General features: G+C 46.9%; 1 protein-coding gene across 11 annotated transcripts in view; it reads right to left on the bottom strand.

Moving 5' to 3' along the window:
* FRYL (FRY like transcription coactivator) overlaps positions 1-27,507 on the bottom strand; it is a 2,496,013-nt gene that overhangs the window by 2,083,371 nt on the left and 385,135 nt on the right. For all 11 annotated transcript variants that reach the window (XR_013608325.1, XM_078678213.1, XM_078678216.1 and 8 more), the window contains one exon: positions 4,868-5,007. Coding sequence is in view for 10 of the 11 variants with exons in the window: in XM_078678213.1 (XP_078534339.1) it covers positions 4,868-5,007 (140 nt within the window). In the remaining variant the exon portion in view is untranslated. The remainder of the gene's footprint in view (positions 1-4,867; positions 5,008-27,507) is intronic.

The following is a 27,507-nucleotide window of genomic DNA, read 5'->3' as shown; positions in this document are numbered from 1 at the left end:
AGTTCACAAGGCCAGGGATAGGAGTCCCCCAAGGAGGCCCTGCACCACAGGATTGTCTAGAGCCCCGGCCAATAGGGGGGGAAATCCGGCCGTCAGAGGGCGACCAATATCCGGCTGCAGCTTGCCCTCGGCCCCTGGCAGTAGCCCACTCTAGTCCGGGCAGACCCACTGTCCGACCTCCACAATAGCCGTCGCGTAGTTCACCACCAGGGGGGGGGGGGAGGGGAGAGAGGGGGGTAAGTCTGCCAGAAAGGAGGCGCCCCCGGGAGCAGGGGCGAAGGCAAGAGCCCCCTAGCACTCCGGGGACCCCTGGCCCCCGCGGTCCGACTCGGCCGCCGAGTGGGTTCGGCCTGTGGCAGTGAGTGCCTCCCCCCTCCTCCGTGGCGCTCGCCTCCCCCCGCCGGCTCACCTCGCAGCTGTCAGTGTTCCAGCTCCAGGATGTCTCCGCAGCGCCCGCGGAGCTCTAGAGTCCTCCGGCCCCAAGTAGAGATCAGGCCTCGCGGTCTATCCCGTCGCCGTCTCACTTCCGGCCGGACCTCTTGAAACTCGAGGTCCCGGCTGCTGTACGTCGCGTAGGCCCCACCGCGTCCGGTTCTCTGCGTCGGATCCTGTGCACGGTACGTGCCCAAATCACAACCGGAGCCGCCCCTGCGCCACCGGCAGCCAAGCGTCTGGTCTTGGAGCCCGCCGGTCGGGGGTATGCAGGATAGATGGCGCGGATTGTGTACAGGCGGGACGGAGCTCACTCAAGCTGCGTCCGCCATGCTTGCCGCCTTGGCCACGCCCCCCCAAAGTATTAACCTTTAATGCGAAACAGAGACGGATACCCGTGTAGTTGGTGAATTGCATAAATAAACCGTAAAACTTGGGATCAATCCCTGCTTCCCGGCTCTTGACAAAATGGTGTGATCCTAGGCAAATATTTCATTTAAGAAAGCTCCTTTTACTTTATTGCCACAAACGACAGCACATTGAAATACATGAGTTCTGGATGTGCAATGTACAAAAACCTCTTGAAGTAGACGTTGTAGTTTGCATAGGCAATGTTGATCCATGATTTAAAAGAATCTAGGTCATATACAGAGTGCAGATGAAAACTAACTTGCCTCTTAGTTCACGCGTGGCATTGTCATCGGGGTGGGGTGATGGGGACAAAGATGTCATGTTGAAAAACTCTCTCTTTTAGTATGTGCCTTTCAAAGCATTAATACAATATGATGTGCTCAGATGAAACGTTTCAACATGTTTAAAGAAATACACTGTTCTGAACCTTGAAAAGACTATTTTATTTTTACGTGTTGTTTGCTGCTTGGCTTACATGTCAGTGGCTCGGTTTCTGTGCAGACTTGGAGCCCTGCCAGACAAACTTTTTGCCTCGGAGATTGACTACTACGACTTGTTGCTATGCACGTTATTACGACGTAATCCGGCAGAAAGGAACTTAACTAGTGTTGTGCGAGCGTAGGATATCACCTTATTAAAATCAATTGAGTCGCACCTAGATTGATGATACTCTTTACAATATACTGACCATGTTCTTACCCCCTGATGCCAAACCCATAGGCAGGGTATGAGTCACAGGATTTGACATGTAACCCAATCTAAATTATATTATCAACTGTACCATTGGCTGAGGAGTTACATTTCCCTAGGTCCGGTTTCATCATATTATATAATGAGATTGCTGCCATAATTTGTCGTCGCATTATATGTCACAAAATGTGTCGCTGTGTGTGTGGGGGGTACTGTGTGTGTGTGGGGGTTCTGTGTGTGTGTGTGGGGGGGGGGGCTCTGTGTGGGGCTCTGTGTTTGTGTGTGGCATTTGCGAGAAATTAAGCTATTAGCATTGTAAATGACAATGCATGTATTTATCTGTTTTCAAAACCAACACATAAATAAAAATGTTGTCGTTTGCAATGCCAAGAGCTCTAACTTTTGCAAAGGCGAGACCGTTGCATTGTAAATGCTTGTTTTCATTACAGAGGAAGAGGGTTGTTTATTTGCCCGAAAGAGCATCTCGGAGCAAAACAAAGAATTGGACATGCACCCCTCCCACGTCGCATTTTTTTTTTTGGGGAGTTTTATATAGCGCGAACTAGAACCGAACCAGTTATCAGAGCGCTTTACATAGCACCAGTTACTTTCATTTTTTTTTTTAGGCACGGGGAGATTAAGTAATTTGCCCAGAATCACAGGGGGTTATTGGCGTCGTTACCGAGACTCGAACCCAGATCCCCAGGTCCAAGGTCGAGCGCCTTAGCCGTTAGGCCAACCCCTCTCCCCGTTACGCATTAAGTGGTGAGGTGTGTTTACTGTCACTGCAGATGTCCACGGCACAGCTGCCTGTGGGGATAAACATGTGACACGTTCCCTCAATGAATTTCCATAAGAAACAGCCCACTTTAGGAACACATATATGGGCAGACGCATTTACCGAATATTAAACTTGTATGCAACCCATGATGCAATTAAAAAAACGTAAGATATCCGCTGGTCAGTCGGAGCGGGGTGTCGGGCGGTAGCCCCTCTCGTAAAATTCAAATGAAGGTATTCGACTGAAACTTGAAGGGGGTGGAGGGGGGCTCTAGCCTTGCCTTTCCTTATCCTTTAATTTTCCTTTCTCCTCACTCCTCCTTTCTCTCTTCCCTGTATCACCGTATCTTCCTCCTCTCCATCTACCGTTTTCTGCTTCTTCTTTTCCACTACCTCTCCTCCTCCCACAGATAAAGTACTTGCATTATTTCAGATGTTAGATGGGCCTTTTTAAACACGAGCACAACTTTCAACAGTGCTTTCGTTTTGCAGGCTGACTTGACCTTTGTTTAAAAACCGGGGCATGCATTGAACATTTTAAAAAGCTTCGGGCACCTGAAGAGTCCTCTGATGACCGGGACGCCTGTCACCCCACCCCATACCCCCTAGTCTATCGTAGCCCTACCGCCATACTATGGCCTCTTCAATTTGTCGCCCTGTTACAGTCGGATCTATAAACATGCAGCAGGTGCAGTCACACCGTGGCCCAGGGAGTTCGAGGGCCCAATTTGCCCCATTATTGTATTATCTTACTATCAAACCATGGGATTGGTTGGCGGGGGTTCCTCGCTTGCAGGGGTCCAGGTGCGAGTGCTTGCATTCTTAACCTCAAGTCTAGGTTCTGAAATACATCCATGGCTGGGGAGCAGAGGGCCCTCAGACCCTCTGGCCCGGTGCCACTGCACTTGCTGCAGGACGGATCGCTGATCCACCCTTCACTCGGTTTCTCAGCGACTCGCTTCCCCCTCTGTGCAACTTCCTCCCACTGTCTGGTCCGTTTCCCTGTAGTTTTTGGGTTCTTTTTAACTCATGCGCAGCCATCGCAGGCGAAACCTAAAAAAGGGATACACGTAGCCAAGACCCTACCACCATTCTAGCATGCTAAGATGGTAGAAAGGTCTGCATTTGATACAGAGAAGCACAGAACACACATTTGGTGTAGAAAGCAGAACACTGATTTAGTGAAAGCTGCTGAAGGATCTCAACAGTGGGTAGTCTTTCATGCTACAGACTTACATCCATTTTTTTAAAAAGTGAAAGTGGTCATTTTCCATGTTTGATTCCTCTAAAAAAATTAATTTCAATTTTAAATTGTGAAAAAAACTTTTTTATAACTATGTCAGCATTAATTGGCTGCAACACCATTTTTTTTAACACTGGAATATAAATAAATCAGTGTGCAACAGGCGAAGAATAACGGAATATTTGGTGTATACCATATGCTGCAGCCCAGATCCTGAGGCCAACGGACACTAAACACAGCAGAAGGCTGTAGGCAGCAGTGGTTGATTATCGACTAGGTGGGGCTCAGGGCCTGTGGTGAGGCTTATCACCATTTGTTAGTTTTGCCAGCATTGAGCGGCCAAAGCACCAGGCCTGGTGACCAACTCATCCACATTTGGGCAAAGTTTGTGAGCAACGGGTTTGCAGTCCACAAATGCTTGGCTGCAGGTTGCTTAAGGCTAGGCGGAGTAAGGCTTGGCCACGGACCACAAGGCCTGGGCAAAGGAAACCCTTCATAGGTGCAATGGATTTTATTTTATTTTTTTAACACACTTTATTATCGACTGAAACGTTGACGTGGTTAATCACAGGGTCATGAAACATTATACAGTCCTTTTCAGTTATATCCCTCCCTAATCTGCAGAACAAATAAAAACACATCATTGTTTCATGTGCAATACAGTGTATCTTGTCAGAAGCTAATCATTAATGGACATGACCCAGCTGATCATTTGAGGAGCGTCTTTGGTACAATTCAAATATCAGTGCAGTAACGTGCATTGTTTACAATTAAATAGGAACTCCTATAAACCTTCTAACCAAGCCAACCCTAACCCGCAGGAGAGTTGTTTTCATAAATAATTTGTTAAACGGTAGATAAGAGTTTGTTCTGCTCCTAACATATTATATTTAAAGAAATCCTTAAATTCCATTTTAAAAAGCACAGATAAAGTTCAATTTGGGTTACGAAACCACTCAAAAAAGGTCTGAAAAAGACTAGTTATTGTTCATTAAAAAAATAACTTGTGCACCTGCTAAGAGAACCACAATTCACAACTGAAACACAAGTAGACCGTTTTTCAAAATAATACACGGTCCTTGCTGTGACTAGAAAATATTTCATACTTGAAACAATAAGTCCTCTCCATCGAACACAAATGTGGTGTGCAGTCTAAATAGCTACACCAATCCTATTTTTATAGGCCAAATGAAACAAACCACCATAATTACTTGAACAGTTGCAATGTCTCGATTGTCATGACATTCTTACCAACGATGGTTATTAGTAGCTATTAAAAAAATATTTCAAAAGGTAAATATTTGTTCTTACCCTTTCGATTTTGTGCTAGATCGGGGTCTGTATTCATAGGATTCATCTTCAGTTCCATTTTGTCGCTTGTACCAATCAAATAAGGTGCGTAATAAGGAAGGCAGACAGTGCTCGGCTACTGAGCTCATAGAGCTTATCAACTGAGTGAAAAAAAATAACAGCTATTCAAACTTACTGAACAAACATTTTATCAAGAGAAAACGTTTGACTAATATCAAAGACACTCTAATACGATCTGCAAACTCAGAAAGGCTAATTGGCCATTCCACGCTAGGAATAATGAAATGTAACCGCAAATAAAATTACTTAACTGTCTACCATCCTGTATTTGGGAAATAAAATCAAAAGTGAAGTAAAACTAATGATATACACCTCATGAGTCAATGTACAGAATAGGGTGGTTTTAAACACACACATAAACACTTCTAACTTCATTTCTAACATTTCAATCCAATTATAGAAAGGACTAAATACATGAACTTCTAAGACAGTTAACTCGTTAAGCTAGGTTTCTGAAGTGGATTTTTGCAAAAACAATCTATTGACTATTTCGGGCAGTCAGTTCATCGTAAATTTGGTGGACTAAAAGCAGGAATGATTAAACAGTTCATTGCTGCCCCTCATTTGCTACACGAGGGAAGCTGCACCGCTGGGTAGCGGGCGGTCGCTTTGGGCCATTTCGTTGTCTGTGCAGGGGGTGGTGGGAGACCAAGTGAGATCTTCCCGCCCTCTGGGGCATTGTGGTGATTATCCCGACCCTGGACATGAGACCAGGAGAGGTCTCCAACGTATTCAGCACCAGCAGCTGTGCCTTGGAGAGTCGCGGCAGCTGCCAGTTGTGTGCCCTGTTAGGGGCTTACTATTTTTCCTGTGGGCATCGTGGGACGAGTAATAAACAGGCCCCCGCCTCAGTTACCATGGCGGCTCCACCACGAGTGGTGGGCAGCTGCCTCTCACTAGTGGGGGCAATTTGGTGCAAAGTAATGTACGAATGTGCACTCTGCTGAGTATTCACTTTGGTGCACTGCTGATTATGTCCAGTGATGGTGTTTAGGCACCCAGCCTCTCTGCTAGTTTGGCAATGTGTGCACTCTAAGTGGATACTTCAGTGCACTGCTGATGTTGGTTATGTCTAGTATTTTCATGCTACAAATAACCCTAATATGATATGTTATGACAGTGGCCCGATTGGCCTAATGATTTATGTAATACCTGTAAAGTCATGACAAGTGGCTATAGGCACAGTGTACATATGTGATGGTGTTCTAATGTGTTTTTATGGATAATACAAAGGCTATTTTTATATAACCGTGTTTGGACTTTCTTTTGTAGTGAGCCTAGTGTGTCGCTGAAATGTGAGTGTGTTGTGCAAGCGCTTTACACATTGCCTCTGGGATAAGCCTGACTGCTTTGTCAAGCTACCAAGGGGGTGAGAGCAGGGGTTATCTTCAGCATGCAACTCCCTTGCCCTGACTAGAGTGGCGGTTTCTGCCTGGCTTAGGCGCATGCCCTAGCCAACCAGAAATTCCATTTCCAACAAGAAGGATTACAATTTATAAATCACAAGTAACATAAGGATCACAGTGTTGAAAGGAGAAACCCACTTACAGATCTATGTAAAATAAAAATCGTCATTCTGCATGTTACATGATTTGCTTTACATTAATCCTCTACGCTGCTTTGATTCAAAACTACGACTAGACAAAACAGATCTCTCTAGAAAATGTGATACCCTCCAGAGTTATCTTACTGTTATTATTCCCTGAGATATACTGGGCACCAAGAGGAATTGGGCAAACCCACAAATTAACTTATGTTATGTTATAAAGATATTTATAGCGCGCACTGCTACTCAAGAGTGTCCTGGCGCGTAGGGAAACAATAACATTGGGAGGCAGCAAAGGCTAGATGGATCGTTTAAACAGGTGAGTTTTTAGCTGTTTTTTGAAGGTGGACAGTTCCTTAATGTGCCGAAGATCGTCTGGGAGAGCATTCCATAGAGTGGCAGCCTTGACCGTGAAAGACAGCCCGCCAGTACGTGCTCACCGGAATCTGGGAATCACCAGCCGTCTTTGCAGAGCTGAGCGCAGGGGTCGGCTGGGAACAGTGTGAGATGAGCCAGAGCTGAGCCACAGGTCTGGCTCGACTCGTACACCCTGTGCATGAGCCGATCCCAGAAAATGTGTATTAGGTAAATCACACAACAAACATCACTTAAAATATGATAACACCTCTTCAAAATGTTTTAAAAAGTGCATTTCTTTAGCATATGGTAGCTTGGACATTAAAGCGGCACATTATGGCACTGCATTCAAAGCACTTACTACAAGTTAATGTAAACCCTATCCAAGGCCCCGATTATTAGAGACAAACATTATAGTCTAGCAAATCAAACCCAATCAGTTTTTGTATAACTGGTAATCAGAAGTCGCATATTTGAAAGGGCTTTCATAACCGATAATGAAGAAAAAGGAGTTTCAGTGAAATAAAACAATTGCCTAAGGTCACACAATTTAAGCGGGGAAGCTGTGATTTAGCGAGGTTTTCTGGTTTGGCATTGTACAAATCAGCCAGTAGATGAGATTGATTCAGAAAAGGGGGGATTGAGCAGTGAGATTGAGCAGCTGCAGAAATGTTTGCATATTTCTAGATCTCCTGCATTTGCCATATAATTCATCTGCTGCATACTCATATTTAATTAAAAAAAATTAAGTGTTTCTAGCTCTAACGGTTTAAAAGTTACTAAAAACACAGCGACATGTGTTGCCACGCAGCGGAAGGCACTTTGTAAAGGTTGACTGGTCACCTTTCTGTTGCTTATGTCTTTGAGTGTTAAACCAGTGCTAATGAGGTCAACATGTGGCCAGACAGTGTTAACAAGTGTAACAAGCATTTGCAATGCAACCAGTCTAGCCTTTGGGACCTTATATGTATTTAGCTATGCAGCACGTTAGCCTGGATGCTGAAAAATCTACTGTTGTTTAACATTGAGGGAAAATAAGCACCAAACTGCAGAACACGCCAGGTATGGGACCACATGGAGAAAAATACCGCCTATCAGCGGAAATTGTATTGTCCAAAGTTCTGTTTTAATATGAAATCAGCCCCTTTGGTGGTCATATCACTGAAAATACAAACTTTGAAAAAAATATTGTCTACGGGTGCTCGTTGAATACAAGTTTCAATGGACTGGAATCTAGGGAACGCTAAAGTAATTCTGATATTTTACTGACCTCTGCTGGTCATTTTCTATCGAGAGTTAAATAGAGGCAGTTGCCAGAAAAATAAAAAAAGATGTCCCTAAGCAGAAAGCAATTCTGGTATTTTACTGACCTGTACTGGTCGTTTTTTATAAAAACTGTTAAATAGCGGAAGTTGAACAGAAAAATAGTCTCTAAGCAAAGGCAGAAGCAGACAAGTCCATGGATGATCTTCAGATCCCACAAAGTACATACAACAGAACTTCTAGACAGCAAAAGCACTGACTAGGCTCAACCTAGAAATTTCTCAATAGTAAAGTAATACTATGAGAAAATGTACCCAATTGTGCTGCATAATTTGCATGCTCTTGCCATATAATTTGGTGAACTGTGCTACATAACTCGGCCCTGAATAGATTTTGTCATCTGTGGCTTCTTTAATTGAAAGGTCTAAAGATATCAGCAAGATTAGGAACAGGGCAGAGATCCCTTCAATTGCAGATGAATTTGAATTTTGAATTTGAATACAATTAATAAAGCGCAAAACTCATGCCCGAGGGCGTCCTGGCGCTATTAAACGAGGGAATAGGTGTCGAATTATTAGAAACCGCTCTCTTGCAGGAAATGGACCACCACTTAGTCTTGTAGGAAAAGCCAGGTCTTCAAAGACTTTCTGAAGATAAGAAAAGAGGGGGCAGTTTTTTTTTTATTATAATCTTTTTATTGTTATAACACAAGAGGAGAGATATACATATCAGGTGTCATTAAACGAAATACAACACAGCTGTGGACGGGCAAACAAGTGAAGAAATACCGTACAGTCAGAATCAGCAAAGAAATCAATACCAGCGTAAAGCAAACGCAAAACAATTAGATAGCAATGACCGCAGGCACCCCCCCACAGCGCCCGCCCACCAAGAGTACAGGATATACGAGGCAAACATAGGACACCCAGATACGCTTAGGCAAAAAGCAGGAGAATACGCCACATCTCTTGTGAAGAAGGGAAAAGGGAAATAGAATGGTCATAGAAAATAACACAGGAAAAATAAAAAACACCCCCACAACCCCCCCACCCTACACCCCTGCAGATGGCTACGACCTAACCCCACTAGCAGCGTGCCTGTCGCCCCCTAAACTACACCCCAAGGAAGGGAAAAAGTTGGAGGAGGAGAATGTTGCAAAACGATACGAGCTCCCGGACTCCCATCCCCCCGCCAAAAGCAGACACCCCCACGTAATGTTAAGCACATTTTTAGCAAAGCAAGAGACAGTCCGTAGGGGAGCCGCAAACCGAAAAAGGACGATCCCGCCCGACCCCCGGCACCACAGAGGCAGCAAATCCCGTCCCGAGCATATCAGACTAACAATATTCAGACAAGCAGATTCACATCTGGCCCTCGCTCCCACAGATACCACCCAGCAAAGACAAGAGAAACAGTGCATCATAGTCCGATCAAGTTCAGCCCAAACCCTCACGATCCATCACAATGACCCCGTCCAGTACAAGTAGGTCGCTGCGTTCCGCCATGCAGGCTCTGACCATCCGAACCGCCATCACGACAAGAATAGTAGAAAATAGTAGGGTGTCAAGATCAATTCGATGGGAGGGAAAACAGGATAGACGGCCACAGAGTCCAAAAGTCAAAACAAGTCCACTGCCCACCGGCGATAAATCAGCAAAGCGGTCTTGATCACTCACAGGAAGAAACAAAGGTGTAATCCGACAGAAGTTGGAGAAGTCACAATGGCTTACGAAGATAGTCACATCCATCTCAGGCGGGGTCGACATTGGGCGAGATAAACGTCCAGGTCCTTTGGGCTCGATCGCCGCCATCCTAGGGTCACAGTAGATTTCCGTGGCGGTATTCTGCACAGGGTCCTCTGTAACAATCAAAGCATTCTCCGCGGAAGAAATATCTCGGCTCTCCAGGAACAAAGGGCCGGGATCCGGTCCCAAGCCTGTATGATCAACAGTTATGATCATCTCCTGGAAGGTGGCGGCGAATCGTGTGCGTAACTCCAAAATGGCGGCCATTACAGTGCGCAGCGACGGTGTAGTTTCAGCCCGCTCCATCGCCCCTCAATGAGCGACCGGGCGGGTGTCCAAGCCTCGGAGGTCGACTTCTCCGGGGCACAGGGCAGAAGCAATGTAGAAACCACTGTCAACACGTCCAAAGCACGATAGCAGTACCGTCGCCGGCCACGAGGAACCGAGCCCAGAAAACCCCGGGGGCTCAACGGGGCCTCCGGGCAGCGGAACCCCGAACAATTAGTCGGTACAATAGGCCACCGTAGTTGCCGGGTAGAGCTGTCGCCAATTCACCATCCATAACGGGAGATGAAAAAAAAAAACGTCACTTCGGGAGACCGGAACCGCCCACAATCCGCGGCCGATGTTGTTCAACTCCAACCCGGCCGGGTTGGAACTCGAGGCCCCAGCTCCAAATCTGGGGTAAGCCGAAAATGGCACACGACATATCTTTGCCGTCCGAGCAGTTAGAAATTCCGGGATTGCACCTTTCGAGTCAGGCACAGTTCACCTGCACGGGAGTCCGGCAGGAAATCAGGATGGGAGTCAGGATTCATGAGCCTCTGGCGGAGGCCGGCGGAGCCGGGAGCTTATGCGGCCATCTTGGTTACGAGCGTAGCTCCTCCCCTCGAGGGGGCAGTTTTTAGTGTTGGTTGTAAACTGTTCCAGAGCCCATCAGTAGCCCTAAAAAAGCTCTTTCCACCCCATTCCATTTAGTCTTCCTATAACAGGAGACAATCAGACTCTTGGCGGAGCCTAAAGGAGAGCCCTTCCTGGTATATTCTATGTAAGATTGTCCGTGAAGCAATCAGGTCCTGAACCATACAATGATTTGTAGACCAAACAGAGGGCTTTGAACTTGCACCGTTTTCTGACGGGAAAGCAATGAAGTTTCCTGATGGCTTCTTTAGCCAATTCATATTTTGGTATTTTGAAAAGAAAGCGTGCAGCTGCATTCTGCAGAGTCTGGACCCTCTTCATGGTACCTACTGCAAGATTAAGTAGTCAAACCTCGAGAGTACCAGAGTGATGATCACAGTTTTTAGAAGCTCCAGAGGTAGAAATTTTTCGATCATTCTCACAGAGCAGAATGAAGCAGAAGTAATTCTGTTAACCTGCTCTTTGAGCTTCATTTCATTATTGAAGAGGAAGAAGAGATTCTTCACTGTATTAGTGGGTTCAGGAAGAGGGCCCAACTCGGGTGGCCACCAATCTGGTGTCCAAAATGAGGGGTTATTGCCAAAGATAATGACCTCAGTTTTTGTGGCATTCAATTGCAGACAGTTTTTGTCCATCGAGTTGCTAACATTGCTCATGCACATCCTTAAGGCAGAGCTTGTCTTCTGTTCGACATTTGTTAGTGATACCACGATTTGGGTATCGACGGCGTATTACACCAGGGAGAAGCAAGAATTTTTAAACTAGAGTCGCTAACGGTGTAACAATATTGAATAGTGTTTGGCTGCGGAACTCAGCAGGGTAAGAAAAACTGTCTTGAAGTAAAATTGCCCAGTGACACATTTTGTCTAGTTGCCAAAAATTATTGGAGAAGCTCTAATGCCATAGCATTTATCCCTAATCTCCGCATATGGCCAACCAAGATCTCATGGTTGACCGTATCAAATGCTGCAGAGCGATTCAACAGGATCAAGCCCGCTGTTCTTCCATTATCCAGTTCTTCTCATATCTTCCATAGCGACAATCAGAGCAGATTCTGTACTCCGATGTGGACTAAACCCATGCTGTGTATCATCCAAAAGGGAATTTTCCTCAATATATTTTGAGAGTTGTTCATTCATCACTTTCTCTGCCAGTTTGGCAGCAAAGGGGAGTCTAGATCTAGGGCGATCGTTATTTGGATCCAGTACATTCAAATCATCCTTCTTTAGCAACCGCAAAACAGAGGCACTTTCCATTGTGCAGGAAAAATACCCTTGTTGAACATTTTAGTAAGAATTCATCCCAAGGTTTGTGCCACGTGTGCAGAGATCCAGAGCATTACCTTGAGCTGGCAAGGATCTTGCAGGGAACCAGATTTGATTGAAGAGATTAGGTGTACAAGTTGTTCTTCTGATGTGGCCCCAAAGTAGGAGAAATTGGCATGCACAAGTGTGGGAGTTGAGGACTGCCCATCCCATTGGATGGTGGTCTTGCCTGAATTGAAATCATTAAAGAAGTTAGTAACCTATTTTGGGAAAAAGAAATTGCCCAAATGGTACAAACATTTTGATTGTTTACTACAGTGTCCGGGCTCACTGAGGTCACCAGTTTTATTATTGGAAAAAGTTTTATTAGCATTATGAGCTGATTTAATCACCTCAGATTAATAAGCTATAATACATTTTGTATGTTCTGCTAATTTATTCGTATAGATGATTTTCTCCTCCTCATATTTTTTCTCCATTTCTGTTCCTGCCTATGGCAGTATTGCCTCGAATTCCTGAGGGTTTCATTATACCAGGGCTGAGAAACTTTCCTTTTAGTTCTGGTTCTTTGTTTAACCAGGACTATAATGTCTAGCGCTGAGTTTAGCCATAGTGAGAGGTTTTCAACACTGCTCCAAGTTATCGGCTGGTTGCCAGGGGAGCACGGTAAGGATAGATTTCAGTTCAGCTGGCTGTATCTTGTGCCAGATTTTACTAGGGGTTTGCTGGACTATATCTCTGTACCTGGACAACTTCTTCATCTTTACCTGCCAGTTAACTGCCCAATGGTCTGTTCAGGTAAGAGGAGGAGATGGAATTAAATTCATGTTTAGGTGGCTTGAAAAAATCCCATCAAGCATATGTCCAGCCTTATGTGTTGGGCCTTTAGAGATTAGAGATAGCCCCAATGCATTCATTGGATCAATTCGTTTAGGAGTCCGCATTAGTTTCATTTTCCAAATAGAAATTAAAATCAATTATCACAGAGAAGTTAGCATTAAGAATATGTGATTCAAGAGTCCTATTTAGTTCACGAGCAAAGCTGTTTCTTGGTCTCGGAGGGCAATAAGGAAAATGCTACTTACCCAGTATGCATCTGTTCTTGGCATGTACAGCTGTAGTGTTACATGCTGTGCATAGCTCGCCATCCGGTGTTGGGTCCGGATGTTTGCACATTGTTTTTCTTCTTAGAAGTCTTTCCAGTGAAAAAGGGAAGTGACTGCTCCTTTCAGTGAGTGCGCATGGACATCGACTCCATTGTTAGACTGTTTGCTGCAGAGGGTGCTAATGGAGTTAGTAAGAGTCGGAAGAGATGTCAATGCATATATGTTTCTAAGTAAGATACAACTGCAACAGGTATAGGTACCCGGGGAGGCGGGTGGGCGCATGTGACTCTACAGCTCTACATGCCAAAAACAGATGCATACTGGGCAAGTATTATTTTCCTTTCGAGGCATGTGAGCTGTAGATCACATGCTGTGCATAGCCTAAAAACTAGCTCTCTCCCAAAGCGGTGGCTAACCTATAGCTGTTGCAGTGGTTTGAAATAGTGTACATAAAACTGCTTGGCCCACACTAGCTTGCTGTTTTGCTAACACATCAATACAATAGTGTTTTGTGAATGTGTACGATGTAGACCAAGTTGCAGCTTTGAGGATATTATCGATGGATACGTTTCCTAAAAATGCCATAGAAGCCCCTAGTTTGCGTGTGGAGTGCTCTCTAGGGGGTATTGTTAGTTATTTTTGCTTTTGCATAGCATATTTGAATGCACTTGACTATCCACCTTGCAAAATGCCCGATATTGAAATTGGATTGCCTTTATGTGGTGGAGCAAAAGCGACTAATAGCTGTTTTGTTTTCCGGAAAGCTTTTGTCCTTTCTATATAGTAAAGAATTGCTCTTTTCTCATCTAAAGTGTGTAAAGTACGTTCTGCCACAGAATCTGGTGGAGGAAAGAACACCGGCAACTCAACAGATTGGTTGATATAAAAAGCAGAAATTACCTTAGAGACCGAGGAGCCACGGCAAATATAAGTTTCCTAGCTCTGCTGAAAGTTATGAGAAATAATAAAATGCACACCTTCAGGGATCCCAGTGATCTGAAAACTTTTATAGATCAGATCAAGGCTCAGTCAATATAAAAAATAAATAGCCAGTAAAACCGCCAGGTGACACGAGAGCTCACAGGAGGTGTCAATATACCTCGTGTTAGCAGGGAGGGTTCTGCGGGGGTGGGGGAGCGGGGCACCGGTAAGAACTCACAGTTTAGAGAATTACATAAGGCACAATGGGTGGGAGAGCAAACGGGAGAAAATAAAAAAATCCTACTATGTCTGGTCCAGTTGTTTATGGTTTCTTTTTACCTTTTGTTTTGTATTCAAGCGAATTCAAGGCATATTAATTGTTTTTTCCCTTTATATACAGTTCATAGCAGGTCTAGACAATACTACATTTTTAAACGTCTTATGGAATGTTAATGGCTTGAGAGTGATCCCAAGGAGAAAGAAGATACTAGAATACTTGAAGATAAGGGAGGCAGACGTGATCTTTATTCAAGAGTCCCATTTGCTACAAGAAGAATGGCTGGAAATTGCAAAATCGCAAATGTGGATAGACAACTGCATATGTACATCGCAGGCAGTCACAGTTAAGGGAGTGGCTACATTATTTAAAAAATCAGCCCAATGTGTTGCTAAAACAAAGGTTGACCCTCTAGGTAGATGGGCGATTGTGAAGGCAAGGTTTCAGGGTACATGGCTAGTTTTTGTATCATACTACGCCCCTAATCTGGACGACCCCTCATCTTTACGTACTTCACTGTTACACTTACTTGATTTTAATGACCCAGTTATTATAGGGGGTGACTTCATTGTAACACTAGATCCTGTCTGTAATACCACTTCTAAAAAGGCCGCTGCTACTACTTTAAAAATGAGAACTACCCTGAAATCCATAATTCAGGATTTCGGTCTAGCTGACATTTGAAAGCTTAAAGGGTCAAGAAAGGGAGGAGAATCGGGGAGATTTACATTTCATAATAAAAAACCCAGACACCGATCCAGGATTGATTATTTTCTCACATTCCGGAGCATTTATCAGACCACTCTGCTGCATTTTTGCAGCTCTAGTTTCGGGGCAAGTCTTTAGAGCGACATTGGACACTAAATCGTTCCCTTCTTCTTGAAACCTCAATAATAGATCATTTGAAAAAACCCACAAAATAAATTTTTTTCTTTAACCTTGATACAGCCCCCTAAACAAAGTGTGGGATATGTATAAAGCATATCTTAGAGTTATCCTAATCAGTCAAAACGCTATGCAAAATATGAGAGCAACGAAGGAATTTATCTCCTTAGAAGAAAACATTAAAACAATTCAAGTTAATTTAGGGCAAGCTGCAGACTTTTATCATCAAACTAGCACTAGAAGCGGATCTGGCCAAGGCAAAGATGGATTTAGCAGACTACCTGGATTGTAGAGTAAAACAAAGATGGGAGGGCAGCGGCAAGCTCTTGGCTTGGAAGGCCAAGGCCGACTGGATCAGAAATAACATCAAGGACCTTAAAAATCAATCTACTGGGGATATCTCGGAGGATGAGGGGATCGAACAGGAATTTGTTATTTTTTTCGAAATCTATATACTGAAGATACAGACATAAATAAAGATCAGATAACGGCTTTATTTCAGGATATATATCTCCCGCTACTAAGCAATGAAAATAGAGAGGAATGATTTGGCCCCTTTCAAAATGGGAGAAGTTTATAGCACAATTAACTTGAAAAAGGGCAAAGCCGCAGGACCAGATGCTATCCCAAACGAACTATACACCCTGCTGAGGGAAGAATTAGCCCCGATTCTACTCAAGCCTTTTAATTCAGCCTATATTTTAAAACAGGAGCTCCCCTCGTCTTGGGATCTAGCCACTATAATTATCCTCCTTAAACCCAACAAGCACCCCAGAGCATGTGAATCATATAGGCCGATTTCATTGCTTAACAGGGATTATAAAATATATACAGATTATAAAGGCTGGAAAGGATGGTGGGTACTAATTCTTAACAATCAGAAGGGTTTCATGGAGGGGAAGCACTTACAGGATCTGACCCATGAGCTAATAGGTACAATAGATCTAGCCAAAGAATATGATAAACCCTTGACTGTGATAACCTGCGATGCAGCGAAAGTCTCCGACAGGGTCAGCTGGTCTTTTCTCTATGAAGTGCTCCAACGTTTTAACATGGGGGAAGTTTTCAAGTCAGCAATCAAGGCCCTGTATAAAAACCCTAAAGCCGGGATTTTAGTAAATGGGACGCTATCTGAGCAAGCTATAATTAGAAGGGGCTCCAGGCAGGGGTGTCCACTCTCCCCCCTCTTATTCAAGCTATATATTGAGCCACTGGCCATCAAGGTAAGAGCATGTAAAACTATTACCCCATTTTCCTGCAATGAATGGGAAGAGAAAATCGGACTATATGCAAACAATCTAATGATATTTACAGGTCATTTACAGCCAGTAAACTCAGCCATTTGGGAGAATCTAGAGAGCTTTGGCAAAATATCAGGCTTTGCCGTTAATCCATCTAAAACAGAGATCCTGCACTGGAACACAAATTTCCAGTGTGACCTTATCAAAAAGAGGATTAGATACTTAGGGATTGAAGTAGTCCAAAATTTGGATTTACTAGCTAAAGTTAATTTTTATCTTGTCACTTCAAAAATTAAGAAGCAACTACAGCAGTGGGACACCTTGCCTTTATCTTTCCTAGGCAAATCAAACCTGCTAAAAATGTCTATTCTACCCAAATACACTTATTTTTAACTCAATCCCACTAGAATTCAAGTGGGAGTGGATCAAAAAGTACAAGGTCTTTTTCTAGTTTTATTTGGGGGAGAAAAGGTCTAGAATTGCATGGAAGCAATGTAGGGAAAAGAAGGAAAATGGGGGTATAGCAAGTCCAGACCTTCTTCAATACCAGAGAGCATTACACTTGAAAGTTTTTAGGCAGCTCTTAAAAGATTCTCCAAAGCTCTCGCCGCTGTTTAGAGCTCTGACGTTCGGCCCACCAGATTTATCTAGCTTTTTTCTTTACAAATTTGGAGACCCCAAATATTTTAAAAAAATACGATTAAAGACTCTTCAGTGGGCCTATAAACTGTGGTACCAAATTAGGGAAACCTTGCAGATTCCATACTACAGTCATTACGCCCCTATATGGAGATCTTCCGGGACTCCAGCCCGCCTACAAGACTCTTTGGCAACTCCGATAAGGGAAATGGGAATTAGTAGTTGGGGCCAACTGCTGGAAGGAAAGGAACTAAAATCTTGGCAAATCTTCCAGGAGATAACAGAAGGAGTAGTTTCTGTCCTGTAACTCCAGTTCTGTAGTAGGGGTATCTCTGTTATAGTCATAATCTAGTGAATAGTCCCGCCCATGTGCGTGGACCCCGGAGCAATCAAAAATAATCTCTTACAGTGTCAAAAAATGCAGAAATGCATAGACACTTAAGAGAGAATTTAAAGACAGATAATGCAGCCAAAAAGGCTACACTGTCCAGTACTTCAACTAGAAATTCCACCATAAAATCCACAAAACAGCAAAGCCTGTACAGATTTCCCTTGCTTAACAGCAAAATCCCTCAGGAATGATAGAGAGAAGAACCTGGACAGACAAGCCCCATAGGCTGCCATTATGTGGCTTAATTAGGATACTGTGCCTTTAAGGAACCTTCCAGAACCTTCTCTCAGTATCCCAGAATGCATAGCAGGTCCAACTTAGCCTCAGTTCTTTTCGAAGGCGTAGAAAACGCCAGACCTGTAGCATTATGATCATGAACAACACTCCACCGGGGAGGCGGGAGGGCGCTTATGACTATAACAGAGATACCCCTACTACAGAACTGGAGTTACAGGACAGAAACTACTCCTTCTGTAGTAGGGGATCTCTGTGTATAGTCATAATCTAGTGAATAGAATGGCAAGCCCATCCCCACACCAAGCGGCGGTGGAGAATAAAATAACGCCACTACTGTGCGAACAGATTCCGCAGCGAAGCCTGCCCAACCTGAGCGTCTGCCCTGGCATCAGTGTCCAGGCAGTAATGCTTAGCAAAGGTATGGACCGACTTCCAAGTGGCCGCCTTGCAGATCTCTGCAATGGGAACATTACGGAGCATAGCTGTCGTAGCAGCCTTGCCCCTGGTGGAATGAGCCTTAGGTTTGCCCCCTAAGGTCTTATTAGCTTTGCAGTAACACAACTGAATGCAGGACACAATCCACCTAGAGATGGACTGTTTAGAGGTAGCAAGACCCGTCCTGACAGCCATAATTGATGAACAATTGGTCTGACCTACGAATATCTTTAGTCTTATCAAGATAAAACTTCAGCACCCTCCGCACATCCAGGGAATGTAAAGACCTTTCCGCCGGAGATGAAGGATTCTGAAAGAACGTAGGCAAAGTGATAGTCTGATTGATATGAAAATCAGAAACAACCTTGGGAAGAAACTTAGGGTGAGTACGCATAACAACTTTAGCATTATGAAATACAGTATAAGGTTCTTGGCAACACAATGCCTGAATCTCACTCACCCTGCGGGCCGATGTAATGGCCACGAGGAACGCCGCCTTCCAGGACAGGTGCTGCAACGAAGCCTTATGAATGGGTTCAAAAGGCTCCTTCATCAATCTGGACAGCACCACATTCAAGTCCCATGAAGGCGAAGGAAGCCTGACAGGAGGGAACACTTTCTTCAAGCCTTCCAAAAAATCTTTGATCACAGGGATCTGGAAAAAGGAAGTCTGTGAAGGTCCTTTCCTGTAGGCAGTCAAAGCAGCCAGATGAACCTTAATGGAATGGACATTAAGGCCCGACTGCGCCAGATGAAGCAGATATGGAAGGATGACATCTTCCTTGCATGACGTAGGGTCATAGTTCTTAGACTTGCACCAGATGCAAAACCTCTTCCACTTGTAAGCATAGGAAGTCCCAGTGGAAGGTCGCTTAGCCTCCTTCAGTATGCCCATACAATCCTCTGGGAGATTCAGATGGCCATATTGCACTATTTCAGGAGCCATGCCGCCAAACTCAAAGACGAGAGGTTGGGGTGCACCATCCGCCCCCCGAACTTCGTGAGAAGGTCCGGCCTGCACGGCAGCTTCATGTGAGGAAGGAGAGATCGGTGAAGTAGGTCCGTGAACCACCACTGTCTGGGCCATTCCGGGGCAATCAGAATCATCCTCGCCCTGGATTGAGACAGCTTGATGAGAACCGCCGGAATCAGGGGAATTGGTGGAAAAGCGTACAGAAAGCTGTTCGACCAGTTGATCCATAACGCGTTCCCCAGCGTCCCTGGCTGGTAGTACCTGGAGGCGAAGCCTCGGCATTTGCTGTTTTCGGCGGTGGCAAACAGATCTACGTCTGGAGTTCCCCACCTTGCGAAGACTTCTCCTAGTACTTCGTCGTTTATGACCCATTCGTGGTTTTCCTGCACGATTCTGCTCAGTTCGTCTGCCTGAACATTCTGCACACCTGGCAGATGGGTGGCCGTTATCGACAGTCCTCGAGCCAGAAGCCAGTGCCAGATCGCCTGCGCCTCCTGCGACAGAGTGCGCGATCTCGAGCCCCCCTGCTTGTTGAGGTAATACATCGTTGTCGTGTTGTCCGTCTGAACAAGCAGAGAGTTGGTCTGAAAGGACGGATGAAAGGCCTTCAGTGCCAAGTGAACAGCTCTCAGTTCCAGGAAATTGATGTGGTACGTGGACTCCGTCGGGGACCACGTCCCTTGAATTTGCAGGTCTCCGGAATGCGCCCCCCAACCTTGGAGAGACGCATCCGTCACGATGGTCTGTGTGGGAATGTCCTTGTGGAAGGGAACGCCTCTGAGGAGATTCTCCTTCGAGCACCACCACTTCAGAGACTGAAGAGCATGTAGAGACAGTCGTATCCTGTCGTCCCAAGAACCTCTCCTCTGGTCCCACTGATCCTCCAAGCACTCCTGCAGAGGTCTCATCTGTAGCCGTGCGTGAGGAGTGAGAAAGATGCAAGAGGCCATCGATCCCAGTAGAGAAGACACCGTCCTCACAGTCGTAGACGGAGTTTTCATGAGAGCCTGAGCCTTCCGAACGAGTGATAAACGTCGCTCTTCCGAAGGAGACACGCTTGCTGACAGCGTATTGATGGAGGCCCCCAAGTACTGGATGCACTGTACCGGAATCGGGACCGACTTGGACATGTTGATGTGCAACCCCAGTTTGTTCAAGAGAACGCACGTCTTCTGGAAGTGTGCTTGAGCTTCCGAGAAGGAGGAGGCTTTGATCAACCAATCGTCCAGGTACGGGTAGACAAACACCATGTTCTTCCTCAGGTGTGCCGCTACCACTGCCATACATTTTGAGAATGTCCTGGGTGCAGACTTCAGTCCGAAGGGTAGCACCGTGTATTGATAATGATTGGTGCCGACTTGAAAGCGCAGAAATTTCCTGTGTTTGCATGCAATGGGCACGTGGAAGTATGCGTCCTGTAGATCTATGGCACACATCCAGTCTCCTCGTTGCAGCTGAGGGTAGATCTGATGCAACGACAGCATGCGAAACTTTTCTCTGCGAATCCACTTGTTTGCCTGCCGCAAATCCAGAATGGGCCTGAACTCGTTTCTGTCCTTCTTGCGGACAAGAAAGAACCGAGAGTACAGACCTCTTCCTCTTTGAGACAGAGGTACGTCTTCGATCGCCCTTTTCCTTAGCAGAACGTCCGCCTCCGTCTGAAGCTCGCGCAGTTGATACTGCGAGCTGACGGGAGGAATCGATGGAGGAGGGCTGGTGAAACGTAGACTGTATCCATTGCAAACAATATTCAGCACCCACTTGTCCTGAGTAATTTTTCTCCACTCTGCCAGAAAAAATTGAACGCTTCCCCCCACCGGAGCGGGTAACGGACGAGGGGGAAGTAACAGCTCAGGGACGGGACCCGGCCGGGCCCTTGGTCGCGGTAGAGGACTGTTGACGACCTCTACCACCCTGTCGCTTCTGGAAGGGCCGCCTGTACTGCTGCTGCTGCTGCTGCTGTTGCTGCTGCTGTTGATGTTGTCCAGCAGACTGCCCCCTTCCACGACCCTGCGACCCAAACCGACGTTGGTACTGTCGGAAGGGTTTCTTTTCCTTGGGCTTCTCCAAGCCCACTGCCGTCAGGGTCTCCGCTTCGGCCTTCATCCTGGCCATCTCATCATCCGCGTGTTTCCCGAAGAGGGTATCTCCGGAAAACGGGAGATTCGCCACGCGTTGCTGTGCTTCCGGTTTCAATGACGTCAACCTGAGCCAAGCGTGGCGTCTCTGGTGAATCCCGTGGCAATATCCGTGCGCGGACAGCAATGATATGTCCGCTGCGGCGCCGATGGCCTGATTAGAGACCAGCATCCCCTCCTTGACGATCTCCACAAAGTCCTCCTTGCGGTCTCGAGGGACAAGGTCTGCGAACTGCTCCATCGAGTCCCACAGGGACCGGTCGTAACGTCCCAGCAAAGCCGAGTCACTGGCGGCCTTCATGGACGAGGCGGATGTCCCACACGCCTTGCGACCAGCAGAATCGATCCAACGGCTCTCCTTGTCCGGAGGCACCGTGGACGCAGGGGAGGTGGCATGAAGCTTCCGTGCAGCAGTCACGATGACCGAATCCGGTACCGGGTCCTTCCTCAAGAAGGCTGGGTCTGAGTCCGGAGCCCTGTACTTTTTTAGGATCCTGGAAGGTACAGACTTCACCGTTGCCGGCGTCAGGAATAGCTGTTCGGCGGGCTCAAGGAGCCCCGGCACCAGAGGTAACAGGGGGCGAGACAAGTGCCTTTTGTGTAATGTCTCAAATATCACCGAGGTAGAAGCCGTAGGTGCTTCAACCTCAATGCCCAACTTCGCCGCTCCACGCAGGAGAACCTCCTGAAATGTGCTTATATCGTCTATCGGAGACACCCTAGTCTCCGGCGAATCGGACAGCGTGGGCGAGTAGGAACGGGTCCCAGATGGAGAACGTGACCTGGACCGACGTCTCTTGTGATGACGCCTGGACCGTGAGGAAGATCCACGGCCACTCCTTGATCTGTCCCGTCTCCCCGAGCGAGAACTCGACCTCTTGGGCCTCGGACGCTCCTTCGGCCTCCCAGGGTCAGGAGTCCTAGGCTTCTTAGGAGTCTTCTTCGGAGGCGTCGGAAACTTAGGCATCGACACCGCCCTCGGTGGGACCGGGGGTGGAGGAGCAACCGGACGCGGGTTCTGCGGAGCCGGCCTCGGAGGTGGGGTAGGGGCCTTCGGAGGCGGACCCTTCGGCACAGCAGGCCGCGAAGGAGGTGTAGAAGGCTTCATCGGAGTATCCACCCCGGAATGCGCCGTTCCCGGCGAGCCACCATCTCTTCCGGAGCGTGGGGAGCCCCCCACAGTCCTGGGCCTGCCCTTAGGACCTCCAGACGTTGAAGACCGGTGTCCAGACGACGACCGATGTCCCCTCGACGTCGAACGGTCCTTCGGCGTCGACCGAATCACACTTCTCGACGTCGAACCGTGTCTCCGTCTCGACGTCGACCCCGACCAGATCGACGAGCCACGAAACCTCGACGACGGGCGATGGTGCCTCGACGGCGACCTCTTCGCCGGCCTCGACGTCGACTTCTTGGATCGCTTCGACGTCGACCCTTTGGACCTTCTCGACGTCGACCTCTCTGACCTTCTCGACGTCGATCTCCTTGACCGTCTCGACGTCGGTCTTTTGGAATGCTTCGACGTCGACCTCTTCGGCGCCGGAGACGCCTTCCGTCTCGACGGCGACCTCGACGACGAGGATCCCCTCGACGACGATGTCCTCGACGGCGAACGGCGGTGTCGCCTCGACGGCGAGCGCCGACGCCGGGCCCTCCGATGTCGACCACTCGACGCCGACAGCGGACACGAGGATATCGACACCGGCTTCGACGGCGGCCGGAACACGTTCCTCGACGTCGACGTTTTCTCGACCCAGAGCCCTGGGGAGACCTGGAACTGGCCGTTGACCGTCCCCTCGACGTCGTGGTCAGCGCAACTGACCCAGACGGAGACCTTGGGCGAGGGCTGGTCTTCCTGCCCCTGGGGAGCCCCCCAGAGGCCTCAGCATGGGTAGAAGGAGCCCCTCCTGACCCACCTCGTGCCTTCAACTTTCTCTCCTCAAGTCCCTGAAGCCTGATCTTCTTCCTCTCCTTCAGGGTCCTTCCAGAGAAGCTTCTGCAGATCACACACTCCTCAGGAATGTGGGAAGAGGGAAGGCAGAGAATACAGACCTCATGGGAGTCTGACCTGGCCTTCTTTCTTGAGCACTCAGGGCATTTGTCGAATAATGCAGGCATTATGGACAAAAAAGAGTGCAGAAACACAGAAAGAAAGTCACCAAAGTACTTTAAAAGTACCAAAAATCGAAATCAGTGTAAAACACTAACAAAAACCCTTGAAAAGGGAGAGCTCAATGCTCCAGGGTCCTGCTTGCAGGAGCCGGAAAAAAGAACTGAGGCTAAGTTGGACCTGCTATGCATTCTGGGATACTGAGAGAAGGTTCTGGAAGGTTCCTTAAAGGCACAGTATCCTAATTAAGCCACATAATGGCAGCCTATGGGGCTTGTCTGTCCAGGTTCTTCTCTCTATCATTCCTGAGGGATTTTGCTGTTAAGCAAGGGAAATCTGTACAGGCTTTGCTGTTTTGTGGATTTTATGGTGGAATTTCTAGTTGAAGTACTGGACAGTGTAGCCTTTTTGGCTGCATTATCTGTCTTTAAATTCTCTCTTAAGTGTCTATGCATTTTCTGCATTTTTTGACACTGTAAGAGATTATTTTTGATTGCTCTGGGGTCCACGCACATGGGCGGGACTATTCACTAGATTATGACTATACACAGAGATCCCCTACTACAGAAGGTTCAAATACTGTCAGCTATCAAGTTGGGCAAAGACCTTGATACAGGGAAGAAAGCAAAATGAACTCAATGAAGCCAAAGGAATATGCTACTTACCAATATGCATCTGTTCTTGGCATGTAGGGCTGCTGACATTTATATCTATGCATAGATCGCCGCCTAGTGTTGGGTCCGGATGATTGCACATTGTTGTCCTGGAAGAGTCTTCGAAGTATCACGAGATAGGTGGCTCCTCCCCTGGACTACAGTGCGCATGGGCATCCACTCCATGCTCAGATTGTTTTTCGCCATTGTGGCAGAGATGGAGAATGATACAGTAAGTGATGACCATGCTTGAGAATAATTATGAATGCTACAGCTGCGACAGGCACCGGGGAGGAGTGCGGGCGATATAAATGTCAGCAGCCCTACATGCCAAGAACAGATGCATACTGGTAAGTAGCATATTCCGTTCGAGGCATGTGGGCTGCTGAATTTATATCTATGCATAGAATAAATAGTAGTACCCTCCTTAGCGGCGGTTGCCCGTGCCAGCTGCAGCAGTCTGAAAAAGAGTTCTGAGAACAGCCTGACCTACAGCAGCTTGCTGTTTGGAGTGTACATCCACACAGTAGTGTTTGGTGAATGTGTGTATGGTGGTCCATGTGGCTGCTCTGCATATATCCTCTAGAGGAATGTTAACTAGGAAAGCCATAGATGCCCCTAACTTGCATGTGGAATGCGCTCGTGGGAGAACTGTTAATGTGCGTTTAGCCTTCGGATAACAGATTTGGCTGCACTTAACAATCCATCTGGCTATACCTGATTTTGAAAGAGGGTTGCCTTTGTGCTGTGGAGAGAAGGCAACAAACAGTTGCTTAGTTTTCCTAAATCTTTAGTTCTGTCTATGTAATACAGGAGAGCCCTTTTAACATCTAGTGTGTGTAGTGCTCTGTCTGCTACTGAATCAGGATTTGGGAAGAATACTGGCAGCTCAATAGTTTGGTTAATGTGGAACTGTGACACTACCTTAGGCATAAATTTAGGGTTGGTACGCAGCACCACCCTATTAGCATGAATCTGAATGAAAGGCTCCTGAATAGTGAGGGCTTGCAGCTCACTAACCCGTCTTAGTGATGTGATCGCTACCAGAAAAGCCACTTTCCATGTTAGAAATTGTATCTCACAAGAGTGAAGAGGTTCAAATGGTGGACCCATGAGTCTGGTGAGAACTATGTTTAGATTCCAGACAGGCGAAGGCGGGTGTCTTGGAGGAATTACCCTTTTGCGTCCCTCCAAAAAAGCTTTAATGGCAGGCACTTTGAAAATGGAAAGGTGCTGTCTGTTTTGAAGATAAGCAGCCATTGCTGCTAAATGTATCCTGATGGAACTGTATGCCAGATTGCATCTGTATAGGTGCAATAAGTAACATATGATGTTTTGCGTTGATGCATCTAGCGGATTTATGTTATTATTGGAACAACAGATGACAAAACGCTTCAATTTTGCCACATAGCACGCCCTGGTTGTAGGCCGCCTAGCCTCCTTGATGATGGCCATACAGTCAGGGGGCAGGTCCAGGTAGCCAAACTATGACCTCAGGAGCCATATTGCAAGGCTCAACTGTTGCGGATCTGGGTGCTGAATGTCTCCATGGTTCTGAGTGAGGAGACTGGGTGTGAGCCGTAGTCGCTGGTGGGGCACCACTGAAAGTTCTAGGAGCTTGGTGTACCATGCTTGCCTTGCCCACGTTGGAGCAACCAGGATGAGGGTCATGGAGTGCTGCCTCAGTTTGCGCGCTACCAGCGGTATGAGCGGTGCTGGAGGAAAAGCGTACGCAAATCTGTTCGACCAGTTCATCCATATCGCATTTCCCTGAGACTGCGGGTATGGGAACCTGGCAGCGAAGGTGGGGCATTTTGCGTTTTCTTGAGTGGCGAATAGGTCTATTTCTGGATTACCCCACTGCCGGAAATGGTTGTAGCACTGAGGGATGGATCTCCCACTCGTGCATTTGATGGCTGTGTCTGCTGAGCAGGTCCGCCATCTGGTTGTCCTTGCCCGGGAGGTGTTACGCCATGAGGAACATGTTCCTTTGAATGACCCACTTCCACATGCACTGTGCTAGGTGTGACAATTGTGAAGAGTGTGTTCCTCCCTGTTACTAGATGTAATACATTGCAGTCATGTTGTCCGTCCGGATCAGGACGACTTTGTTGCACAAATGCAACTTGAATGCCTTCATTGCCCTGAAGATTGCCATCAGTTCTAGTAGGTTGATGTGCATCTTTCGCTGCTGTGTTGTCCATAGGCCCTACACGGTGCACTTGAGGACATGCGCTCCCCAGCCCTGGAGAAATGCGTCCGCAGTCAACACTATCTGTGGTACAGGCTCCTGGAACGGTCGTCCCTTGCAAAGGTTTTGAGTGTTCCACCAATGCAGAGAGTTGAATGCACGACCGGTCACCAACACTAGGTCTTTCAACTGTCCATGAGCCTGGTTCCACTGTTGCGCCAAGCACTCCTGAAGCGGACGCATGTGCAGCCTCGCGTGTGGGACTATAAAAATACAGGAGGCCATCATGCCTATTAGTTGCATGAACACTTGCGCTGGGAGTGAGTGTTGGGGCTTGAATTTTTGAATGAGCACCTGCATGCTGTTGACTCTTGCTGAGTTTGGCTGTGCTGTTGCTGTCAGAGTGTTTATTTCCGCTCCTAAGTACTGTTGGACAGGTGCGGGTTGTAGATGGGATTTTTGGTAATTGAGGGAAAATCCTAGACTGTGTAGGAGGTGAATTGTGCGGGACATGTGGCTGGCACATTGCTGGGCCGACTTTGCTTGGACAAGCCAGTCCTCCAGATATGGATAGACATGGATGTGTTGTCTCCGAAGGTGTGTAGCTACTGTCGCTAAGCACTTGGTAAACACTCTGGGGGCAGTAGTGACCCCGAAAGGCAGGACTTTGAACTGGTAATGCTGGTTGTTGATGGTGAACCTGAGATATTTCCTGTGACTGGGGTGAACGGGAATGTGGAAATATGCATCCTTCAGATCTAGTGTTGCTAGGAAATCTCCCTGACTGAGCAATGGTAGAACTTGCTGCAAAGTGAGCATGTGAAAGTGTTCTGACAGGATGTATTCGTTCAGGGGTCGGAGGTCCAGAATGGGCCTGAGAGACCCGTCCTTTTTTGGAATTAAGAAATACAGTGAGTACACCCCTGTACCTTGTTGTTCTAAAGGCACGAGTTCTATGGCCCCTTTTTGCAGCATGGATGACTTCTTGCAGCAATAAGTGCATGTGCTCTACGGACATAGGACGGTGCCTTGGCGGTATGTTGGGTGGAGCGGATGTTAGTTCCAGACAATAACCGTGTTGTATAAGTTGGCTCACCCACCTGTCCGTGTTAATGCCTTCCCAGACTGGCAGGAACTGCTGTAGTCTTCCGCCGACCGGTGTTATATGGTCTGGGGGCAGTGACAAGACGTCACTGTTTATTAGTGGCGGAGGACCTGGCATTGTTATTTCTTCGTCCTCTGCCCTTGGTACTGTTCCCACGGTATCCACCTCTATTGTTTTTGTT

Source organism: Lissotriton helveticus, chromosome 2_2 (assembly GCF_964261635.1).
Source record: "Lissotriton helveticus chromosome 2_2, aLisHel1.1, whole genome shotgun sequence".
NCBI classification, from domain to species: domain Eukaryota; kingdom Metazoa; phylum Chordata; class Amphibia; order Caudata; family Salamandridae; genus Lissotriton; species Lissotriton helveticus.
Note: the sequence above shows the minus strand (reverse complement) of the source record. Positions and strands in the feature narration are given on the sequence as shown.